This window comes from Petromyzon marinus, chromosome 46, assembly GCF_048934315.1.
Source record: "Petromyzon marinus isolate PM22_M1 ecotype Great Lakes invasive population chromosome 46, UKy_Petmar_22M1.pri1.0, whole genome shotgun sequence".
Taxonomy (NCBI): domain Eukaryota; kingdom Metazoa; phylum Chordata; class Hyperoartia; order Petromyzontiformes; family Petromyzontidae; genus Petromyzon; species Petromyzon marinus.
In genome coordinates, this window is record NC_133712.1 from 10,243,462 (window position 1) to 10,262,643 (window position 19,182).

The following is a 19,182-nucleotide window of genomic DNA, read 5'->3' on the forward strand; positions in this document are numbered from 1 at the left end:
TTAATTAACACCACCACAACAATTGTCACACAAAGCCATCAAGCACAAAAACGGTGAAATATTTGGGGGGCTATCCATCGTAAAAAAAGATTGCAAAAACATTTTCTTCAATCCGGTGTTCATAGACCAGCACCATTCATAATTAAACACACACTCTCTCTCTCTCTCTGACACACACAAATGCACGAATGCAGTCTTTCACTTTGCGTGAAGCAATGTTTAAAAAAAAGTCCACCATCATACAAAGACCAAGATCCCCCGTATAGCCTTAACAAAACTGTTGGGGCAAGTGCTGTTAGCGAGCACCTATGAAGGCCGGCACTGTGGCACACGATGGGGTGGGTGGCCAGCACCACGCCTGGCCGCCTTTGTCTCCCCAGTGGCGATGTTTACACAACGCACCCAGGTACTCATTCGAGGCTGAGTCGACCGAGTTGTTGGCCATGAACGGGAATCGAACTCGGGCCACCGGGTTCGTAGCGCAGCGCGGCTAACTGAAACACTACCACTCCCCATCATAGACACACACTCACACCTACATACACATGCGCACACGAAAACAAACATGTTTTTTCTTTAACACCGACTTCAACATGTTTAATCGTAATTAGTATGCTTTGTTTAATTGATTGAATAATCTATTTTGTATATACATTGTTATTTCTTTTCGTGCGGTTTTCATATAAAGCCCTCCTAGGTTTCCAGCCTCATCTGCAACACTTGTTTACGGCACACGCTAAAACGCAGTGTTGCATCACAAGATTATAAGGTGGTCGTGGCTTTTCAGAGGCCTCCATCCAGCAGTGGACAGAGATTATGGCTGATGACCCATGCTGTGTTTGTTGCGGTTGCACCCGATTCAAGAGCCGAATGGCTCACAGGGCTATACCAAATAAATGGAACTATGGAAATGGAACTATGGAAATGGAACTATGTGCATCAGTTCACGTTTTGGATACGTACATTAAACATTACATCACGGTACAGCCCAAAGTTTACAGTACGTACATTATTCTATTGTATGCAATAATATTGTTTGCATTTAATGTGTATATTTTTTGATGCCGCTCAGAAACCAGAATCGCCACACCCGCGTCACGCACCGCCACGCTCACTCCTACCGATCCAACTTCTCTGCACACCTGGGCTCCAGACAAAATTACATTCTTGGACAAAATCAATTCCTACCCTGGGCATAAGTATTTTCTCCCACCTGCACGCACCGATCCAGACAACAAGAAAGCGTCGCACTTATCTCTCTCTGTGACACACCCACCGGCGCTTCTGACTTTCGCAAGTTTACCAAGCGTTGCCTGAAAATTGTATTCCACTGAAGTGTTCTATAGTTTCCTCTGGCCCTTGTCGTCGTTTATGTAACCCCCAGCAACACATTGGAAGGCTTGGAAACCTCTCCACAGGGAAAGATGCATCCGTCGGGCAAAATGTTTGTTCCGGTACATATCGAGTGCCTGCTGCAGTATCCATGAACGATGGTGGCATTCAAAGACGGCTGAGCTTAACGTGGAAGAGTAGGCCAAAAACACCCTATTCAAAGAGGCTCCCTAGAGCTCCTAATAATAATGCAGGCCCTTCCGCCAGAAGCAGCGTGATTAAATAATTCAGGGCTGCACATGTATCTTGTTTATGTTGGTAGTAGTATTATTCGTATTCACATTTGTCTTTGTGCCTGCATGTGCTGTGTTTCTGCTCGATGCATCTCCAACAAAAATCTTATACAATTCTCCGTAAGATAATTTAAATATCTAATACAATTTTGCGCCCCTCCGATTAGCACGAAAGAAGTTCAATATTTTGATTTAAAGCTTTCGTGACTGCAGTCATTCATATTCTTAGCTCTTTCGGTAAAGTCACGTTGAAGGGAAACAATAAAATAAAAAAATATATAAAACAATAAAAAAATCTTACGACGTTTCGGCCATAACACAAACGGTTTTTCACACCTGATGATGACCGTTTGTGTTATGGTCGAAACGTCGTAATATATTTTTTATTTGTTTTTATTTTTTTATTGTTTAATATATATATTTTTTATTTTATTGTTTCCCTTCAACGTGACTTTACCGAAAGAGCTAAGAATATACGTTCAATATTCGTACGTCCTTCTGGGCACCACCGCTATATGACGCTGCTGGGTGGTACACTATCCTCATTCCTGCAACATGTTTGAATCGCAATTGTGCAACGATTCAACTGTGCCATCGATTTGAATTTCTGCACGTCACAACTTAAAGTCAAGAAATTGCTCGTGATAAACACGAATGTGTAATCATGTTAAATTAAAACTTTGTTGACATTAAGGAAACGACATTCCATTCACATGGCACATTTCAGGATCAAGGTCTCACAATGTACTGAATGAACATGCCATAAGTTCTTAATTATCCTTGTTTAGTCGAATTGCAAAGGTTTGGCCATAGCTCAGTAACCACAACAAGTTACTGCGTGTGTCTCTGGCTAAGAAGTAAATAGCAATATAAAAAAGCAGTCCATAATATTTGTTTAGCTGATCTTTCGCAATATTAATTGAACACGCAGGAGGCTTTCGGGACCAGTGTTACGCATAACAGAGGTTTTTGAGTTAGGTCGGGTACATATACATTTGTTGTTAAACCCGCCACCACCAATAAGTGACAACATTTCGCGATGTTGTCACTCATTTCACAGTTGTGTCCACCTCATTTCACAAATTACAATAGCCTATTAAAATACAATTAAAGGGGGTAAAATGGGTTGCAATATTTTTTTTTAAAAACATGGTGTGAATTCATAATGAAATATATAAACATTACAGCCATCTTTTACAATGAGCCGTTTAAAAAAAGAAATCCGCCGAGTGCAAAGATGATGCGACGATTGGACGCGCATTTCAATACCATGCGAGGGAGACTTTCCAAGGGCACAGATGCCCAGATGTGCATTCCGTTCACGCACGACACGGAAATGAAACGAAACTACAATATTTGTTGGTGCTCGAAATGTACCAAATATCAAAGAATTTCCACATAGCCTCTTTTTAGTAGATTATGGGAGCGAGTGCTGTTAAGTGAGCATCTATTAAAGGCATACCTGTCAATCCATACAGCTTAGCCATTCATGTACAGGAAAATTTTGTTTTCAGATCCATACGGCGTACAGCAATTTCAATACAGGCAAGATTTTTTCTTGGTCAAACGGGAGCAAAAAAACAATTCAATTTGTTTGTGTTTCTCCCTTGTGATGGGACTTTGTTGGATGAACGTTGAGATTTACTGAATACGGGGCACGGAGTGACCAATAAGGTCTGAATTGGTCTGTAATAAGGTAGGGCACTGATAAGGGGTTGACGGTGATGTCAAGGCAGGGCTGTGCATGAGGTAGTACTTTGGTCTGCACCCAGCAGCTTTTTCTCTCCCTGGTGATGACGATGATGGTGTTTATAGACTGTGCCATGTACTCATTTTAAAGCTGGGTCGTCTCGGAGAAGGATGAGCACAGAGTTCATGGCCGACTTGCCACCGATGTTATCCATAAGTGGAAAATCTAGCCAGGACCTCAGGTGCAATGCGCCACCTACATTTACAAGGATAAAGATCCCCCGTAGAGACTTTCAACAGACTGTTGGGGAAAGTGCTGTTAGCGAGCACCCATAAAGGCTGGCAAAGGCACACGAGGCGGTGGTGTGGCCAACGCCATGCCTGGCCACATTTAACTCTCCAGTGGTGAAGCTTACACATGGCACCAGGTACTCATTCAAGGCTGAGTCGACCAGGGACAGGTTCAAATATCCGCCACCGTTATTGGCCTTAAGCGGGAATCGAACTCGGGGTCGTCGGCCTCACAGAGCGATGCGCGAAAACCTTTTACGCGCATGGACACGCGCGTGCACATACACGCACGGGCTCGCTCACAGTAGCAGGCGAAAATGAAGGGACGTCCAAAGAAAGAAGAATAAGAAGAAGAGAGCTGTCCGCTCGGCGAGATGGGTACAGTGGGGTGGTTCTTAAGCCAGGGATCCGTCACGGTCTAACGCAACCATCTGCTAGCAGACAGTGGGGGCCAAGCGCGGAATGGAGCGCAGATGCATTTCTGACGCACATCTGCCGAGCACGCTCACTCAAAGGTCGCAGGTCGGCGACGGCGCATATTTCCGAAGGGGCCCTCCGCGACAGACATCTGCGCAGGGTTGCCTCTGGCGTGATCCTCGAGCGCGCCATTCCGTAACGATTATGGAGATGCACGTGATCTTGTCTGAGCAATCTGCGGGGGCAGCGCTCCAAGCTCATCGCGGCCTCCCGCGCTTACTTGTTTAATGATGAATTTTTTCGGGTTTCTTTTCCGCGACTCGGCGGGTACGCGCGCAAGCGGACGGCGGTCCAAACCTTGGGCAGGTGGCAGAGGGGCTGTTTTTTTTTTGGGGGGGGGGGGAGGGGGGGGCACGTTGTCCTTCCCCCGCACCTCCGATTAGCATGGTCGGCTACGTGCGGCACGGGGGACGTTCGGGCGCCGTCGGTGGCGACGCGGCGCCGCCTGCAAGCCGGAACTGCGCGTGGAGTTGGCGGATCACGCCCGAGATCGGGAGCTTCCACGGTGCCCAGTGTGTTCTTCATTGTAAGGACTTTCGCGCCCTCACCCACCACCCCCGCCCGGACAATACACAAATAGTGAAAAACACCGCCCGTATCACCATCGTGCTGATGTCAAACCCCCAATGGTTTCAAATGTGTGGCGGCCCTCACACACTGATGATGTCTTATCGGCGAAAGTTGCCACCCCCCCCTCCCCCTCCACCCGCGCCCGCCACCCCCTTTGAAAATTCGTGAAGAACGCTGCCGCAGCCGACTCGGATCGTCACGGCGGCACGACATGAAACCGCCGAGCTGCGGCGTTGGCGAGGAGACGGCCGTACGGCAGGCAGGCAGGCAGGCTGCTGGCCACATCTGTACGGATTTCTGAGCGGTGCAGCCCCTGTCACGGGAGTGGGTTTTCAGCTGTTTCTGACCGTTGGCGAAAGCGCTCAAGAATAAACGGGGGATTGTGACATCCCGGGACACGCAGGACACTCCTGGAAAAAAAAAAAAGACGCTTGAGACTCGGATAACGCTTTGTCGGACAAACAGAGGACTACTATGAGATCACGTGACACGCGGCTCCTGTGAGCCGTCAAAGGCCTCGGAGGCACGCCACTCTCAATGGGATCAAGGATGGCGTAGAAATGGCTTGAGTTACGGCGTTGTACATGCGCCTTCATGGTTTTACGACTTTCTTACTGGGTGACTCGTGAACCTTGCTCTATGATCTGATTCTGTGAGAGGTGAAAGCCTGCAGGACAAAAAAATAAATAAACCCAGATATAATCTCGAATTAAATTTGTACGCATAAGTCCGCCTCATCTGTAAATACACGTTTCCTGTATTACCCATACTGGTGACACAAACTATCATTTGATCTGCACAGCGTGTATGTTTAATTAACACCATTAACCTCACCAGCTTGGAGACATTTAATAATCACATAGTGAAATGCAATTAATACGTTTTACCAGATTCACTGCACTCCAAAGACATTTACACAAAGATCCGCCGTGTAGCCTTAATGTACTGTTGGGGAAAGTGCTGTTAGAGGGCACCTATGAAGGTCGGCACGGTACACGAGGGGGTGGGTGGCCAGCACCACGCCCGGTCGCCTTTGTCTCCCCAGTGGCGATGTTTACTCGCCGCACCAGGTACTCATTTGAGGCTGAATAGACCTAGGCGAGGTCCCAGGACGGGTTCAAATATTCACCACTTTTATTAATCCTGAGTGGGGATCGAACTCGGGTGGGCCTGGTAAAACGCGCAGCACGCTAACCATTGCGCCACCACTCCACACATTTACACGACGCGCCCAGACACTCATGCGATTTTCTATCACATTAAGGTCCAAGAATATTATCTGCTGTGGTTAATGATTGAAGACTGAGGATGGTGATTGATGGCAATGACAAAGGAGGCAGGTGCTGATTTATAATGTGACGCGTCACAACTGCATTATTGACTCGCGTATTTGCCGACAAGGATGATTGGTTTGTTTTAAAACACAAAAAAAATGTCGAGAGAAAGAAAAGCACATTTAATTGTAAGTCATTTGAACATGAAGAGGGTACAACATGGCTCGTTATTATTTGCTACGCACCACTGGCATCCATGTATCGATGTAGCTGCTTGGGATGCTGCCATAATTTCACGATTATCGCACTGGGCTTGCAATGCGGATCGCCAGTTCGAAAAATAAGTGAATACCTCAGTGGGCTTTTCCTGGTAGGATGGGGATGGTTTAGTTTAATTTCTATGTGTTGAGGTGATTTGTTCATCTTTCTTGTAGTTTGAGTGACTATTGTGTGTGCGTACTGTTTGTTGTTGTAATGTTCTTACCCGCCCGTACTGGAAATCTGCCAAAAAAAAAGAGCTTAAAAGCTCATCTGATTACTCCAGTAAAAATAAATATTCCGATTCTGATTCCACGTCGTTGTTGTTTCAAATCCCCTTGTCTCTGTCCGCCCAGCTATATAAATGGCAATAACGCGGTTTAGTTGATCGGCAGGCCGCTGTGTGGTGTGGGGTGAAGTGAGGATACTTCCCACCCCCCTTTCCAAAACATCTGGCTACTGTGGACGAGCTAGGCCCTTCCATTAGCAGCAGCGTGAGCAGGCAAATTGCAGGGCTGCGCCTGTAACCTTCCCCCCCCCCACCTTTTCTGTAGTTGCTCAAATCCTATTTCCGCGTTGCTGCTCGTGGCCGCGGGTTCTCACCGCTCTGCGAGCTGACCCAGGTGGTTTTGTCACAGTGCGAAGCGAGTGAATGTCAGAGGGCAGGCCTTAGGAATTATACGGACAGAGCCCACAAGCTCATTGTGGAAGAGTGGGGGGGGGGGGGGCAGGATGGAGAGGGGAATCTGAATGCACAACGTCCGCCCGCCTCATGGGGTGTTGTTGGGTTTTTTTTCGCGAAACATTTTTTTTTCGGTTGAAAATGTGCCTCTGCAAACAAACGTGGAAAAAAAAAAACACGATTTTTTTTTCTCACGAGGTCGCTATGATACCGCACGGACGCAAACGTCGCCCGCGCCCAGAATGCCAACGCCACATCATCACGATTAGATGCGGTCTCTCGGGGGGGGAGGGGGGGGGGGGTGGTGGTGCAGCAGTTAGCACACGGTGCTAAGAACCCGGCCACCCAAGTTAGATTCCCAGCCATGGCTGTGGCGAGTAACCGGTTCTGCACAAATTCCCCCACCCATCCAATCTCCATTTACCCCTTCATTGACCCACACTGACATAGCGTGATGAAGTAAGGAGGTGCAGCCCAGGAATTGCTTGCTCACACTACTGCTAGAGAGGGAGCTTTAGAGAGCCCCTCTAGAGGGCACTCGGCCTACTCTTCTACACTGGCCAGACATCTTGGAAGAGGTGAGAGTACCCAAACGTTATCTCGCCACATGTGACCCATATAACTGCAGTGAACACACTGCTCGGTGGACAGAGGCGGGGGAGTTTTTAGAAGCCCGGACAATATTTTTAACTAGACGCCACGGAGGTGAGATGTTAACAACCTCGCCTGGTATACAGGAGGACGTTGGTTCGATCCCAATCCTGACGCCTGTAGTTTGCATGGTCTCCCCGTGGTCGCGTGGATTTTTCTCCGGGTCTTCCGGTTATTCCTTCCACATTTAGAATCAACGTGTGTTTGAGTATTTGGCTGCAATAGATTTCCACATAAGCCACTTCGTTGAGCTATTATTCGTGATCGCCAGGACGCTTCTGAAAAAGAGCTATATAGCTCAGGTTGGCCTTAATAAAATTAAGTAAAAAATAGTTAGTAATTTAATTGCCATGCCAGGAGATGGAATTGAACCAGCAACCTTTGGATTGCAAGTCCAGTGTGCAAACCGTTATGCCACGGCAGCAATCCATCAAATAACAACATGTTTCATGTTCGCGGGGTCCCATGATGTTCAGGGAAGGCATTCACGAATGAATTGCATTGAAAACAAACAGTGAATGGGTGAATGGAAGACGGCATACCTCTTGTGGCGGTTGGGTGGAGCAGGCCCCTGTTCGTTGAGCTGGACATGAGTGGGTTTGTGTTGTTTATTTCGGAGTGCCCGTTGAGCTTATGGTGTTCTGACAGCGTTCCCTGAGAGGCCAGATAACTTGGTACATCTGGGGAAACAAATGTCTCATCTGCAAATAGATATGAAAAACAATTAAGAAAAAAATTGTGAGCAGTACTTTAAGCTACGTGTCAAGTTCCTGTCACCTTTTGTCACACACACGATGTGTCTTTCACTGTGCTAAATTAAAATCAACATTTATATTGTTTTTCTTAAACGAAAAAACAAAACTCTTCTGGAAAGAAAAAAAATCTTCATAAATTTTAGTAATTACCTGTAGCGAAAACCTAGAGTCAACCCTGATCTTAATGACGGTCACTGTCTATACTATAAGCACTCTTTGCAAACAAAGAAATGGGCATTAAATATTTCACAAATTGCATTGCTTTTCAGAGTACATTCACTCTTACTGGTATACAAACACAGAGTTCTGATCCACACGCCATTCGCAAATAAAACACACAAACTTTCTCCGTGTACGTAAGCTATTACGGACCCTATTTGTTCCTTGTTTGTTAAGTAAATTGACCTTAGAGGTCCCGATATCTTGACATTCTGCAACGGGCACCTGCTGAAGCAACTGGCCGTGATGACCACTGCATGCGCACATCGCATAGAGGTCATCGTTGAACACGTGGGATTGATATTTGGATTTAATAAACCTGAGAATGCGGGACCTTTCAAAGGTGGCCATCTTTGTCGAGAATGGTCTAGGTCTCTGTTCAATTTCAAACTGTTGACACAACTACTCCTCTATAATTTCCGGACTTTAACGAGGCCATTTTTCTCAAAGTTGACGGGCCCAAAAGCCACACAGGTGCACCGGTGAAGGCCGGAACGGTACACATGGGGGTGGGTGGCCAGCACCATGCCCGGCCGCCTTTGTCTCCCCAGTGGCGATGTTTACACAGCACGCCAGGTACTCATTTGAGGCTGAGTCGACCTAGGGGAGGCCCAGGACCGGTTCAGATAATCGGCACTGGTGTTGACCGTGAGCGGGAATTTAACCCGGGTCACCGGGTTCATAGCGCAGCGCGCTAACCGCTACACTACCGTTCCCCACTAATATACACGACGCCATGACACACTACAATACTATTAACTACATCACGATACAAAATAGATAATTAATTTATTCAGAACTGCTCTAAGTAATTGGTTTGTTGTCCTTTCCCTACCTCCGATCAGCCCGGTTGGCTATGCACCTAAGTTCAATCTGGACAGTCCTGTAGCGCAAGCTCAACTGGAATTTGGAAATTGACGAGTTCAAACTCCTGGTGAGGGTTCTATTCAAGGCATCACCATCCTGGGGTCGAGAAAAATGAATACCACAGTAGTACGTCACAAGTAGGTTGTACCACAGCTGGCCTCCATCTTGGGAATGTGGAATTTAAACCATTGGCTCCTTGTGTCCAATGGAGATTATGTCACCCGACACACTGCTGACTCCAACTCTCTTTTCCAATCCAGGCTTCAAGACCTTCCTCTTCCCCTTTGTCTATGAACGGATATTTCCATCTGTCCAGATCTCTTCATCAGCGGGTGTTCGTAAGTCGGTTGTTCGTAGGTCGAATGTTCGTAAGTGCGGGTGTTCGTAAGTGCGGGTGTTCGTAAGTGCGGGTGTGTGTTCGTAAGTCAGGCTTCGCCTGTTAATAATCACGATCGCGGCGTGCGCACATGCGCACACAGACTTGCCCAAGCCGCCGACGCCGAAGGCCTCGGTCTTGCGCCGGGTGTGGTAGATGATGGCCACCCACACGACGGAGGTGCCCACGACGCAGCACACCACGGCGATCACCACCACGCCCACCGTGGCGCTGGAGTCGACGCCCCCGGTGCCGTGCGCCGAGCCGCCGCCGCCGCTCGCCGAGCCGTCGGGGGCGGCCAGGGGGCAGTCGCCGGGAGGCAGCACGCTCAGGAAGGCATGGCCACGCATCGTGCCCAGCGTGTTGGACAGCTCACACGTGTACCTGCCAGCGCCCGCCCACCCACATTGTCGCAGAGTACAGTCCTGTTCTCCTCAAACGCCACGTGCTTTCGTCACGCGAATTGGACGTACAACGCGATGAGCACATTAGGGAAGACATCTTTTTTGACAACGCGGATTGCGAATTGGATGTGACGCATTCGAGCGAACGGAAGTGCGTCGCGCGAGTAGGGATACGCGGTCGTGCGGCTGCCTCGACGTTGCATCGCACAGGGTAGGATGCTGCTGGATGCTTCCAGAGCGCTACCCACGCACCTCAGTCGTTGTTCAGCCTGCGTACGCATCTCGTGTGTAATCGCGGACTGTGCTTTAAACTATATTATTTATTATAACGCAATATTTCCATAATGCGGTCTTCTTCAAGAACGCAACTACCGCGTTATAGAACAGAATGTATTGCAACACCCTTTGTGTTAGAGGAACAGCGGGAGGGAAGTGGATATCACAGAGCTACCTCTGAGACCCCCCATCCCCCTTTGAAGCGACGTCAGGTCCAAGCAGTAAAAGGAAACACACTTTTGCCACCCACTTTATTTCTCAGAGAAGGAATTTAGACCTAAATTTATCTGCAGAATGAAATGTAACATGATGCGGTTTTATTGTAGTAATTGTGGTCGGGCTCAGACCATCGACTCACAGCACTTGAGAACCCGGTATAAATCACAGGTGCCTGAAATGTTGATCCCAACCTAGGATCTCAGCGGAGTCACACAGTCACCCACCCCCCCCCCCCCCCCCAATAAATAGGTGGTGGATATTTCACACGAACTTTAGCAAACTGGCAACAGAAGCTTGCCTCCTGCCAAGAAAAATATCATGTTGACAATGTGGCGGTTTGGTCATTTCATACTTTACGAGGGAAAAATGTTGCTGGGTTAAAATAAAATAAAAATCTGACTAATGGATGGGGGTCATTTACCACCCTCACTGTCCCGTGTTCCGTTGGAAATTAATAGAATTAACAGGAGACTCGCGAGAGCCGGGAAGGCGTATGGCGATAAATATATTCCTTATAGTTATAATTAAGTAAAGGGCTATTAAGGCACGATGTCTGCTTATAAATAAAGAAAAATAACTTTAAAATAAACAATTATGGAAGCATTGCACACGTGCATGCACATGTCTAAATGGAAAATGGAACAGATGGTATACAGTGTGTGGCTTTTGTACAATGTTGTTGGATGCGGTTAGCCCAAGGAGAGAATGCGATCTGCCACAGGAATGTGGAATTCCCACTCGGCCTATCATCATCGTCATCACTCTGGGTTCATACTTCGTGAAAAGCCAATGGTGGTTGTGCTTTAGGGATATTGATCCCACCGTAGGAATGCGGCAATGTCAAAAAACCACCGGCTCAAGATTGCCAACAGCAATGAAGATAAACCCAAAACCCATCTGAGAGTTGAATACATTGACAACTGTGTCTGCATCTCTTGCTGCTCCCTCTGCTTTTTTTTTCTCCTTGACAACAATACCACATATTTGCTTTTCACTCTCAGTAGTCTGTCTGCTTCGCTGCCTCCCCGCCGGTGTGCCCCTGTTTATCTGTATTCCTCGCCCCGTTTGCCCCTCTCTCCCTGCCTGTCCGCCGGCCCGCTTGTCTGTCCCTCTGCCTAACTACCTCTCTGGGCGCCACGGTGGCAAAAATGTTAACTACCTCGTCTGGTATGAAGGAGGTCATGGGTTCGACCCCGATGCTGCCGGCTGCTGTATATTTGGAGATTGCATGTTTCTCCCCCTGGTCGCGTGCATTTTTGTCTCCGCATTGAGAATCAGCATGCGTTGAGAGTATTTGGCTACTATACATTTCCATGTGATGAAAAGCCACTTTCTTGAGATATCATTTGTGGTCACTTCCGAAAAAAAAAAATATATAGCTCAGTGGGCCTTACCTGGTAGTATAAAAATAGGAGTATAGTTATAGCAGCTTGTCCGTATTCCTTGCGGCCTACCTCTGCTCTCTCCCTCTGCCTACCCGCCCGCCCGCCCGCTTGCCTCACCTTTCCTCTTGACATGCCTGGGAGCGAGGGAGGGGAAAAGCTCACCTTCCAGTGTCCTCGGGGCCGCAGTTGACGATGACGAGGAGCTGGTAGCTCGCGGCGAAGAAGTGCCGCTCGGTGAGCAGCAGCGGCCCGTCGTCCTTGGTCCAGTTGAGGCGAGGCGGGGGGCTCCCGCCGGCGATGCACTGCAGCACGGCCGTCTCCCCCGCGGCCACTGCGCGGTCCTGCACCGGCCTCAGCAGCCAGGGCGTCTCTGCGCGAGAGGAAACGCGCCGTCGGATCAGCTGCTGCTACCGCCGGGGGCCATCGCCGCCGCCGCCGCCGCCGCCGCGGCCACCCACCCACCAGAGCCCGTGCACACGCGCGCGCTGACACCTGCTGTGATTCGGCCGTCGGCGACAGCAAAGTGGCCCCGAATCTCGCTCTTGAAAAACGAGCCACGATTCGGCGGTGAATAATTAAAAGCGTCGCCGTGCCTCGGGAGGTACGGCTGGGTGGCTCGGGGAGGGGCGGGGGGGGGGGTTAACGTCCCGGGGTGGTTGGAGAACCGAGCCGGTGTTGCTGACATCTCAGTATATTTTCCAGCCCCAGGCTCCCTCCGGAGAGCAAAGAGAGGTTAATAATAGTGCGGTGAGTTTATTCGCTTAGGCAAATATGGAAGTCACTGTAAAGTCGCCAGTCAAAGTGAAAATGTAGCAAAGGATTGAATGAGAGTTGTGGGACGGTGCTTCTCTCTGTCTGACGACCATGGGGCAGTGGTTGACAGTCTACATCGTCACGGCGGGTCCATGGGATGCTCACTGGTGACTTTGCACAGTGTGGTACTCATTTAGACAACCTGAAGGAGCAGCTGGGCTGAATGAACCACCTATAACCAAGCACTGATCTCGCAACTTCACCAACGTGATTCGAGCCCCCTGCTGTAGTGCCACCCGGTCAGCTTTGGCCTAACTACTGCAAAAATAATTAACACCTTGTGTAAAAGATTAAATGTATAATGAGCTTCAATACAATATTGCTGTTTATTGTTGCATTGCACAGAGCCCCCTTTGTTCAGAAGCAGTGCTCTTGACGAAAAAATCTGGTGACCCATCACCATTTTACAAGCCTTACTCTGCTGACGAGACGTCAAGTGGCTGAAAAGGTCCAGAGTTTGTTTGCTTAAACAAATGCTTCTTGGATAATATTGACCTGAAAATCCAATTGGCTGATGGACTACTTTTTTTTATTTATATGCTGCCCACCCATGCTTTTACCTTTCGCTCCACAACAATGCACGGCGAGTTTGCGTACAAAGTACGAACGTGTGAAAACTGACAATCGAACGAACGGACGGTCAGACAAACAAACGGACAAAACGAACGGAAAAACGAACGGACGGACAAACTAACGGACAAACAAATGGACAGACGAACGAACGAACGAACGGGCGAACGAACGAACGGGCAAACGGATGGACGGATGGACAGACGGATGGCCGGTACCAAGCACGGAGAGGCTGGCATTGGCCGACATGGTGCCGGCGGCGTTCCGCGCGATGCAGCTGTACGTCCCCGCGTCGTCAGCCTTCAGCTCGACGATGAAGAAGACGTCGTCGGTGGGCATGACATGCATGCGCCGCTCGCGCGCTGCCGGGAAGTCCGTGCCGCCGTCCTTCTGCCACGAGATCTGCGGCGTGGGGTGACCCCCGGCGGCGCACTCGAGCCGTGCCGTGGAGCCCACGCGCAGGCTCAGGTCCGCCGGGGTCTTGGTGAACGACGGGAGCACTGCACGCATGCACGCGCACGAGCGGGCGGGCGCGGGGGGCGGCGGCGCAGACGCGAGTGGCTCGTTGAAGCGCGGAAACCCGAAGGGTTTCACGGTGGATGCAATGTGCTGCGCGCTTAGGACGGAGGCCTGTTGCGTCGCGTCCCGACCATCTCAGTGGCCTGCTGCTGCTGCTGCTGCGGTCCGGCCAAGGGGAAACGCCCCAGTGGCAGCTGACTCGCGGCAGGATCCGCGCCCTAGGTTTTCTGGACACCCCGAGGGGCTGGAAGGGGCCCGGGGCAAAATGTCACAGCAATATTGTTGGCCTGCATCTTTTGCGCGATGCCTGGGGCACGTTGCCACTTTTTCCCAAGCCGCCCCCCCCCCCCCCCCCGCGACCACCACCACCACCACCACCACTCTCTGGGCAGGCCCCCGCAGGACCAGACAGTCAGCAGCGACATCTTCGGTCGAAAAGAAACAAACGACGATGATGACCAACAACGGCAACAACAGTTTAAACACCGTTGTTGGATTCGGTCGATGATGACGTCATCTTGCTCTATTTAAGACCGGAAGCAGGTGGATTGCTTCACTATTCTGGCAAATCGCCCGATGATGCTGGACGTAATTACCGGCGAAGCGTCGTACTACTCAAATTGTAAATGCTGTGGATTTACCCTCCAACACACCGGTGGGCTGACGTAGTAAACTATTTGGCGCGTTTTGTGTTGCGTGACAAACCTTACTGGCTGTGTCGGGTGGCGGGAGGGTTACGACACATTCATACTCACGCAATCTAACCCAGAAAGACATTTATTCATGAACAACAACTGCAACGAGCGCGCGTGATACTCACCGCTCACGGTGAGCCGGGCCTTGCCAGAGTACGAGGAGCCGAAGGAGTTGGAGATGACGCACTGGTAGCGACCCTCGTGGTGGAAGTCGACGGTGCGCAGGTGCAGGTAGGAGGTGAACTCACCTAGGCCGCCTCCCGCGGGACGCGCCCTTTCCAAACGCTCCACCTCCGCGCCCACCTGCCAACAACAACGACGCGGCCACACACCCCCCCCCCCCCCCCCCCCCCACCGGAAGTTTGTTTCGTTTTCAGTCGGTAACGTCCGTGGAAATGTCCCACAGATGCCGTGCGGCAGTTGACAAGGGGGTGGATCAAACAGCGGATCAAAGGAAAACAACGGGAGGAGTGCGACCAAAACTTTTAATTCATAATTGATTGATGACCGCCGTCCTGTGTCCTCGATAATGATCATGGCACAGCGGGCACGCGTCTACAATTTCACATGCAGGTGGCCAAGCTTGTTGTTGTTGTTGCTCTGGAGACTGAGAGATCGATGATTGATGTTCGGTTTGCCGCATTCAGTGGCATTCGGCCGCGTGAAGGCTGCCATTTTCAACTCTAGTTTCGTATAATAATTAATAATAAGGCAACCGAGGTGAAGGTGCCGCCCTGTGGTTCATTGCTCACGCCACAAGAGCAAAGTGTAGAGAGGCCCTGTTTGGTCAACACTGCCATGCTGATCAGACCTGTACAGTAATGATCAGACTTGTGCATTCGTTTTATTCGGATACTCATTGTTTTGCTCTGATGCTCAAAACACCGCCAAGTAATTCGTCAAACATATCGCGCAGCACGCTCCTGGCAATCTTGAAGCTCAGTTTTGGCTTTGTTTGCTTGTAAAATTATATATTTGAAAAAAAATATAATCTGCTATATAAAGACAATAAACATATCGTCTCTTAAGTTAGATATTCGACTTATTGTGTTGCTTAGCAGAAGCAACTACGCCACCGCCTAAATAATCGGGTGGCGACACGATCTAGCTGAATCACGTTCGCGGAATATTGCAGAGGTCCACGGTTGGAATCCACCGGGTGCCCTGGAGTTATTACCGCGGGTGCAATAACCGCATAAAATACATGCTGTCTGTTTCACAGTTCATCGTTAAAGATACCATGCGTGCCGCCGGCATCATTCGTCCAAATTTTGGAAATATTGGACAAATCATGCACCCTTCACCAACCCGACTGTTAAACCTGGCAGGACGCTCCAGAAAAAGACACGTGACACTCCGTGAATTTACGTTATCCGCCTTCACCAATCAAACATTGACCAGTACAGTGAAGTATGGTCATATAACCCCCACGACCTGCACGGTGTAGGGAGTAATCCAGCAATGGACTGACCGCTGTCCATGTACTTACACAAATAATAACTTTAACCCCAAGACCGACACAGCGTGATTAGGCAGTGGATTTCCAATGGCCTGTGGATTACGATCAATTGATTGTACTATATCGGAGTCCTTTTTCCAAATGAGATCAGGACACGAAATACGGGTCGAGGACAACATCCTGTAAACAATAAAGCACGTGATGTTCAAGTTCCCACTTCCAATGACGCAACCGGGACTTCCGGAAAACAGCCACCGATATTGAAATGTCACCTCTGCTCGACAAAGCCCTCATTAAAACGATGGAGGAAAATGTTTTTGGATGCTTACTGTCGAGGAGAGGTCAAAAGTGTCGGGACGTAGAGAGGGGTGCTTCTCGTTAGTCTGAGGCCACTCGTATGGGCCCACTGCCGACTCAAAAAATTATCACTCGAGGAACGTACGAGAGTGTATGGACCAAGGTTGAAGCACAAATCGGTGCATTTAATTTCAAGTAAATAATCTCGGCGGATATAATGCACGAGAAGATTTTTAACACGCGAAAGGTGGGAAGACTTATTGGTGAATTTTAGGTAGTTTTGGGGATGTGTCAGGGTTTGAGACAACGAATTTGGAGTTGCAATGGCAATATGTATGTATAAGCTGCAAAACGGCCGTGTGTCAGCTCCGGCTCTTTATTGACGGGTGTATTGGGATCTCAATAAGTCCATCGCCCTAGCCAGGCGTGATTGTCCTGGTGTGGTCTGGGACTGTTTTGTTGCTGTTTTTCGCTGCCTTGCCCAAGTTTGATAAATCGGACTCTCATATAATTAATGTTTGATTCATATTTCATAACTTGCTTACCTTTTCCCCTATTTTAAACTCCTGTCGCCTCTTTGTTGTATTGATCGTGGATTACTGCTCGCTGAACCCGTCCCATACTGGGACATCTGTGAACAAAAGCTTCATAGCTCATCGGATTCCTCCTCCTGCAGTCTAAATAAAGACTCTGGAGTCTGATTTCATATCCTTCAGTCCTTCCTAAGCACACGGCAGAGCAAAGAACAGTTCCCCTGTCATGCCGTAAAAAATGCACAGATCGTAATCTTTTGATTTAAAGCTTTCGTGACTGCAGTGATTCATATTTTTGGTTCTTTCGGTAAAGTCACGTTGAAGAAAAACAATAAAATAATAAAATATATAAAACAATAAAATTCTCACGACGTTTCGACTGTAACACAAACAGTCATCATCAGGTGTGAAAAAACAACGGCAAGAAGCATTTGAAAGAAGTGGTGGTTTGCATTTATTAATTTATTTTCAAACGTTGTTCATATTTATTTATGAACGGTGTTTGTGTTTGTTTATTTATTTATTTTTACAAACATTGGCGCCACGGACAGCGATTTGACAGTTTGTTTATAAGGACGAGTCCATCTATGTTCGGAAAAGAGGAGGGGGGAGACGAAAATTTTATGTATGCTGTCTGAAACCCATACATTAAATTTTCGTCTCCCCCCTCCTCTTTTCCGAACATAGATGGACTCGTCCTTCTAAACAAACTGTCAAATCGCTATCCGTGGCGCTAACGTTTTTTTAAAATAAAGAACTAAACACAAACGCCGGCCCAAAATAAATAAATAATTGAGAGCAAACAACGTTTGAAAATAAATAAATACAAACCGACACTTCTTTCAAATGCTTCTTGCCGTTGGTTTTTTTCACACCTGATGATGACTGTGTTAGTCGAAACGTCGTGAGAATTTTATTGTTTTATATATTTTTTTATTATTTTATTGTTTCCCTTCAAACGTGACTTTACCGAAAGAACCAAGAATATAGATAGTAATCTGTTAATTTAAACTTGCTTGTAATATCTTTAAATGCATTTGATAATAATGCATGGGCTTCATATAGACATACACATCACCGAAATTACGTACCGGCACAACCCATTTGCCAATTGAACATTTAACAATAAAATAAAAATGGATTGCGAATGCCACCGCCACAAACCCCCCACGTGTATACATTTAGTCTTGAAAATAATTGACTGCATTTGCTATTTCAGCATCGCTTGAAAAGGCATCGAGGCTGTTATAAACGACACTGAACTGAACAAAGTTTCATGTGCTTTCGACATTTCTGTAAATATGATCAATTATAAGTACCTCCTGTGCTCCTCCTCAATTGCTTCAGACATGAACCACATCTTGCAGATGTTATATTAACTTAATTACAACATTTAAATGCTTTGCATGTGGGTAGTGGGTTGGAGCGGTGGTACAGTGGTTCGTGCACTGCACTACGAATCCGGCAACTTGAGCTCAATTGCCGTCCGTATTTACATAACAACCAGCGGAGAGTGATATCTGATGGACCGGTCCTGGACTCCCCTACACCGACCGGAATTGACCAGCATGGTGAAGTATGGACAATTAAAACCCCCATGACCAACACAGGTATGGGGAGGCGTTCATACAACAGTGGGCGGATGAAGGGTCTGAAAATTAAAATTGTGTTAATTTGAAGGTAGTAACGTTGACCTTTTCGGGTGAAGGACGGCCATTTGCCAGAATTTGTTGTTTATAATGCGCAACATATTTTTCGTCGTAATTGTAACATCTGGCGGTCTACAACTTTGGGAATTCCCCAGTGCAACTCGTATACGAACAAGTTGTATCTTGCGCAAGGCCAACAGCTTTCAAGGCCGACGGTTCATTTTGAAGGGCAGCCTAGTTCAGAACGATAAACACAGGTGTTCCGGGCTTAATTTCTGAAGTGGTGACACAGATTCATTGGCCACGGTTTGCTGTGCAAACAGTAAATGCGGAAAACTTTCCGCCTGCTCCGGAGTTTGACAAATATTTTGAGCCTCGGAATTTCTCAGCCTTAAGCCATGTTTCAATAATGCAAAGCGTATCTACTCGAGGAGCCCCCAAGCTCTTGTCACAAGATGCCATAACATGTCAGATTTATAACTTTGATGTATCTCCGCGACCTTTTAACGAGCCGGTATAAAGACCAAACGTAGCAGGCGCACAGAAATGGACGAGAATGGTGTCGTGACATTTTCAAGCGGAAAAAGTCAACGTAAGTGGAGTGCATTGAACAAAAAAAAATGCTTACT

General features: G+C 48.1%; 1 protein-coding gene across 1 annotated transcript in view; it reads right to left on the reverse strand.

Annotated features, from left to right (window-relative positions):
* Nucleotides 1-19,182, reverse strand: part of LOC116952288 (leucine-rich repeats and immunoglobulin-like domains protein 3) — a 124,103-nt gene that overhangs the window by 13,992 nt on the left and 90,929 nt on the right. Inside the window, exons 14-17 of the mRNA XM_076074166.1 lie at nt 14,741-14,918; nt 13,620-13,901; nt 12,181-12,388; nt 8,060-10,118 (exon numbers count right to left, since the gene is read on the reverse strand). Coding sequence (XP_075930281.1) covers nt 9,647-10,118; nt 12,181-12,388; nt 13,620-13,901; nt 14,741-14,918 — 1,140 coding nt within the window. The 3' untranslated portion in view covers nt 8,060-9,646. The remainder of the gene's footprint in view (nt 1-8,059; nt 10,119-12,180; nt 12,389-13,619; nt 13,902-14,740; nt 14,919-19,182) is intronic.